The 5,683-nt window shown below is 43.5% G+C and overlaps 1 protein-coding gene across 1 annotated transcript; it reads left to right on the top strand.

Moving 5' to 3' along the window:
• The first annotated feature begins 818 nt into the window (after positions 1-818).
• On the top strand, positions 819-1,678 carry LOC6529000 (mitochondrial import inner membrane translocase subunit Tim17-A). Its single transcript, XM_002089996.4, has one exon. It carries the CDS (start codon positions 980-982, stop codon positions 1,511-1,513), a length of 534 nt encoding a protein of 177 aa, XP_002090032.1. The 5' UTR covers positions 819-979; the 3' UTR covers positions 1,514-1,678.
• The last annotated feature ends 4,005 nt before the right edge of the window (positions 1,679-5,683 follow it).

Raw genomic sequence — 5,683 nt, 5'->3', positions numbered from 1 at the left:
AATTTCGATTATGCTCGCGTGATAATTATGCATGCAATCGTAAGCTTCCCTTTCTGGAGTATGGAATACGCAGTATAAAATGGTTTGGTTTGGCTTGGTTTTATCGGTCGACGACAATCGGTCTCATTGTTTCCGTTTCCCACCGTCTGGCTTTGCCTTTGTAGGAATTGCGTCTTTGGAAAGGCCCCCATCCCAAACCCAAGCCCAAACCCAATGCCTCCGTCCTATCCCCATTCTCGATCCGAAGTTGTCCAGCTGCGGCAGTAAATTTTATGGTTAACTGCGGTACGACATTTGTGCTATTTAACCTTTCTGTGCCGCTGAGCTTCGGGGCAAAAGATCCCCGATCCACGTGCGACTCTGTTTGCTCTGGCTCTGGTTCATATGTTAATAGGCGTCTGTCTGGTGAGGGGCACAAACAAAGCCAAGTACTTCTTACTTGCAACCTGTAGTGCGAAATGTGACTGCCCCTCTCAGCTTAAAACAATAACTGTAAATGTTGTTTTCAAAACATGCCTCCAGTATTTGAAATCTAGTTGATGGAATACGAGTATAGTAGGCTATGTAAAACCAAGTCCTTATTACTTACAACCTGCAATGTAGTGCGAAGTTTAAAATAATAACTGGAAGTGTTGTTATCAAAAAATACCTCCAGTATTTTAAATATAGTAGGTGAAATACTGTAAGCTAAGTAAAATTAAATACTTCTTACCTACAACTTGAGTCCTCCTTCTAGCTTAAAATAATAACTTACCTCAAATACTTCAAATCTATTATATGGAACATAGTAAGCTTGGTCGCACGATTCACAACGCACTCTGATATTGACAGACACAAAACGCATATTCTCCTTATACATATTGAGCGAGATTAAGTCACATTCAACTCAGTCGTTGAACATAAACAGGTTTGAAATTCGACAAATTCAGATTTCAGTTTCGGCCAGAGATAGGAAATCCTGCCAGCGAAGAGTGGGAGAATGGAGGAGTATTCGCGGGAGCCGTGTCCCCATCGCATCGTCGATGATTGCGGAGGAGCCTTCGCCATGGGCTGCATCGGGGGCGGAGTCTTCCAGGGACTCAAGGGATTCCGGAACGCACCGCAAGGCATAGGACGCAGGGTCGCCGGCAGTGTGGCCGCCATTAAGACCAAGTCTCCGGTGATAGCTGGAAGTTTCGCCGCCTGGGGTGCAGTGTTCAGCATTGTGGACTGCAGCCTGGTCCACTTGCGGCAGAAGGAGGATCCCTGGAACTCGATAGTGAGCGGAGCAGTAACTGGCGGAGTTCTGGCCTCCCGCAACGGACTGGCTGCCATGGCAGGAAGTGCCATCATCGGGGGCGTACTGCTCTCAATGATCGAGGGTGTGGGCATATTGTTCACACGTTTCGCGGCGGATCAGTTCCGAAATCCTGCACCGCCGACCATGTCCGAGGCCAATGGAGGATTCGGCGACTTCGACTCCTCATCGGGATTTGGATTTCCGGGTGTTCATCAGGCCACTGCAACAAGCTAAATTCCTATGTTTCTTTTCTGGAATGTAATTACATTTTTTGATTTTCACAAGTGCTACATTTCATACCGTGAGATTTAGCAAAATAAGTTAATCGCGATGTACAGCAATTTTCCATTTGAGAATAATCCATAAAAATAAAATAACAACGACACAACAACAGTATTAGTCTTTGCCCAAGTAAGCAATATTACTTAAATTCCATAAAGATATATGAATGATAATTGCACCCGAATATTAAGATACAATTATCTCTTATCTGGCACCTCGTAATGGCCAATTATTAAGTAGCCCACTTCTCTTTACTCATTTGATATCCTTGGTAATTCGTTCCTATTCATATTCATTATAGCCTAAACAGGTCACACATGCCCGAAAGCAAACCGAAGGCACCTGACACGTGTCATAGGTCAGCGTGAGATATTTGCGAATGTTTACCTGTTCCAGATGACTACCTGCGATGCTGCGCCGGCACATAGAGTCAAGTGTCCGGTCGGGTGTCCGTGGGTGTGGCCAGTTTACAACCTGTCCACTCGAAATGACCGCGGTGTTCTGGCAATTAGTCGGTGCTGAGTGGCACTGGCTACTGGCCACATGTCCGTTTCCAGCTCTTAGCTCTTAGCTGGAAAGTCTCGAGCGTACTTGAATTATAATTTTCACCCCCAAGGCAAAAAACCAAAGGCAACGCCGATTTCCCAGCACACATGTACAAATGAACACGGCGGGAAGATGGGATGATGGGAAGTCGAGCCCAGTTATAAAATCGTGGGAAAACGCCGCCTACAAGGAAATCCCTTTTCGGTCGACATGGAAATTTCTTGAATAGATGGCCCAAACAACATATGTAACTTTGGCTCGTGTGTTTTTTTCCGCGAGCGCCGACTCCTCGTAATGTGTGCGAGATTTCTCGCCTTGAGGAATTCCGCATCACAACATTTGGACACGCCTGGCGCTACGGGAAAAGCACAGCAACATCATCATGTGGCCCGGCCAGGATGTGTGGGAACTGGAGAACTGGGAACTGGGAATCCAAGGAGTCGCACCTACGCATAGTACGTGCTCCGGACCGGTCAGCTCACACATGTGTGACCAGCACATCCAGTCCTGTTTGTTTTCCCAGCTCCGCAGTTGGAGTTCCGCCATATGTGAGACGGTCAGGAGAACTCCCTCATGGGAAAACGCAGAGCCCAGCGAAGTCGAAGGTAGGATCAAGGTGAGAGAGACTGGCACATGGGACTTCGAAGGAATCCTACAGCTATCGCAGTTACACCACAAAAAATTACAGCTAGTTCGGAAAGTAGAAATTTATATTGGGAAACGTAAGTTTTCAAAAAATTGATGTAAATAAATGACTAAGTAAATGCATTTATATAATTGAATCATTTAGCTGTTAATTCCTAATTTTTTTATAAATGTATATTTTTTAACCTTTACCGTTTCCTTTTTGTTCTACGTTATCATATATTTTAACACCGTTGTAAATCTTAAATCTTAAGAAAAATTTATTCGAGTTTTGGGTTATTGAGAGGCCAATATTTTTCTGCGTGTAGATAAGGCACCAGGCCAAACAGTTCACACCTTCGCCTGGACAGGCTTGAGATTGGTGTTGAAATTGGGACCAAAACTGAGCATGTGGCCAGCACATGTTTGGCGTTGACCAACAAAACACCTCAATGCGAGAAATCAATCCAAATGGAAGATTTTTGCATGCTGCGCCCGCATGGCGCTAAACACGAGCCATTTATCATGGAAGTTGAGGCTAATAGAAGAATATAGTAATTTTACAGGCAAAAATATTCAAAGATACAAATTTTGGTTTGAGAAAACAAATTTAATAAAGTTGCCATTCTCAAAATCCTTTAAGATCGAATTCCAGATTTGAACCAGAATATTATATTGCGTGGCACATACCTTCTCCTAATCTTAAGACCGATGATAACAGATATGTTGATCCGATTTTAGCCTTGGCACATGTCAATGTCAATCGTTGAACCGCATTCAAATGAAGGCGAGGCGCATTAAAGGCATTTTTCCGACTTTCTGGCACCTTTCAAGCTCTCTGCATTAGAGGATTTGCATTTCGCTGGAGTGCCAGTTGAATTTTGTATTCCCGAAATCAGGCGCCAAAAATCTCATGCATATATGACACACATTTTAAGTGGGACTGGGACAAGTCTGCAGGCAGACCAATGCATTTATTACGCGACTTGATTTTAGAATTCCTAAAAAGCTACTGCTAGCTGAATAAATTAGGCTCCAGCCCCCAGAAAACCTGGGCTGAGTTCACAACGAGTTCAAGGGTGCTACACAGCAAAACGTCGGAATTGAAGAAATATAACATAAAATAACAAATCAATAATTCATAACGAAAAGGTTGTTCAATTGGGAATGTGGCACAAAGTAAATGGTTTATACTTTGTTATTAGTATACTAGTTTACGCATATTTAGATTTAATTTATTGTGTTTTAATTAAGACCACGGTTTCGTCAGATTTATTACAGTTGTAAACTATATTTCCCTATATATTATTTTCTGTCAACTGTACATTCTCAACTTACATTTAGGAGATCATTGCACCCAAGCAATTCGAAGGTTGAGCTAAGGACACCAAAAATGTGTGCACTGCAATAGTTTGCAAGGCAATGGGCAATGACTCTTTTTCCATGTGGCATGATCTACGGATTGCCCGACTCCATTTGCATTATTTCAACCGCATCGATAATCGCTTTCAATTTTCTACTGCCGCTTAGTATGCATGCGATCCATTTGCATGTTTTCGGCTGATGAAATTGATGAAATCATCGTCCAGCGCAGCTGTCGAAAGTTCTCCGTCTTCCTAGGGCAAAACTGCATCCATCAATGATTGCTTCGTGATCTGGGACTCGTCTTTCACTCTATCAGCTCTGACCTTATCTTAAAAAACGGTAATCGGATTCATTAAAGCAACCATGCTTACACTCACCATCGAAGGGAATGAATGCAAATCAAAATTCTTTGAAAGCTGTCTGGTCTGAGAGGTTCAGGTGATAAGACTAAAGTGGAGTAAGAGTTCTGCATTGTCAAACAATTTCTTGGAATTTTCTGGGTAGCCGGTAGCCGGTAGCCCTTAAGCAAAATCGATGACGATGTGGTAGGTTAGGACTGAAGGCCCCAGAAAATCGATCGTGAAGTGGCGGAGTACTGACCTAGTTGAAGGTGACTTGAAACGAGTGAAATGAAATCGTGCATTGAATGGTATATATAAGATAACCGAGATGGTCAAACTATAATAATAATTATAAGTTTCCTTATCTTATACCTCCATGGTATTAAATGTTGCAATTATTTTTTTAAACAATTTTTGAGAGAAACATTGTAGCTCTACTTCCTAGATAGCAACATGACCTAAAAGTAATATTGGGTTTATCCTGAAATCCCCATTGTTTTCATTGTGTGCAATTTCCTTGGTAAATCAGTTGTGTTCCCCATCCCCTCATTAGGGGACTTGTTGGCCCCAACAGCTTTTCGGCTTTGTTTGCAATGTGCTGCCGCCAAGGGCTCAACTTTGCGCCTTTTCAAGTCATTAGGCAAAATTAAACGCGGCAAATGGAACGCAGAATCGAAGGCAAATGGCAAATTATTCACTGTCAGGCAGGCGAACCACGCAGAATGCAAATGCAACGGAAAATGCAGTAACTGCAACGGAAAGCTCGGTGGAAAAGCGCAACTGCGGGCAAACAATTGCAGTTACTAAGTACAAAAATATTATTGCCAAATGGTCTCGCCATCGATTTTAGGCGCCTGATAAGCCGCCAAGTCAGAGTATGCCAGAGTAAGTCAGAGTCAGGCGAGCTGTATCGGCCAGAAATCCATTGTGGCTCTGGCTCTTTTTCAAGGCGAGTAGCTTCAGGTCCTAACCGCCGTCAATTGTTGACTCTAATTTGTTTTATTGGCGAACGACGAGCGAAGGAGCGACGATGTCGATAACGCTAACTAAGCGGGTCAGGGCTGCCGGTTTCTTTCATATTGTCTATCGAAATGTGGGGGTTCTCTGGGTCTCTGGGTTCTAGTCACCATGGGCTCTGTCTGGTTCACACATTTAGTCACCGCCTCATGGGCGCACACGTCGTATACGCAACCTGAACGGGATTTGCATAACAAGGCGGTCAGCGACAAGTCTCAGTACCTTTAAT

The sequence above is a fragment of the Drosophila yakuba genome, chromosome 2L, assembly GCF_016746365.2.
Source record: "Drosophila yakuba strain Tai18E2 chromosome 2L, Prin_Dyak_Tai18E2_2.1, whole genome shotgun sequence".
NCBI classification, from domain to species: Eukaryota; Metazoa; Arthropoda; class Insecta; order Diptera; family Drosophilidae; genus Drosophila; species Drosophila yakuba.
The sequence above is the reverse complement of the archived record's forward strand: the minus strand, read 5'-3'. Positions and strand labels throughout refer to the sequence as shown.

Bases quoted from the DNA above. Each gene is read 5' to 3' on its own strand.
- LOC6529000 (XM_002089996.4), top strand. From the start codon at position 980: ATGGAGGAGTATTCGCGGGAGCCGTGTCCCCATCGCATCGTCGATGAT.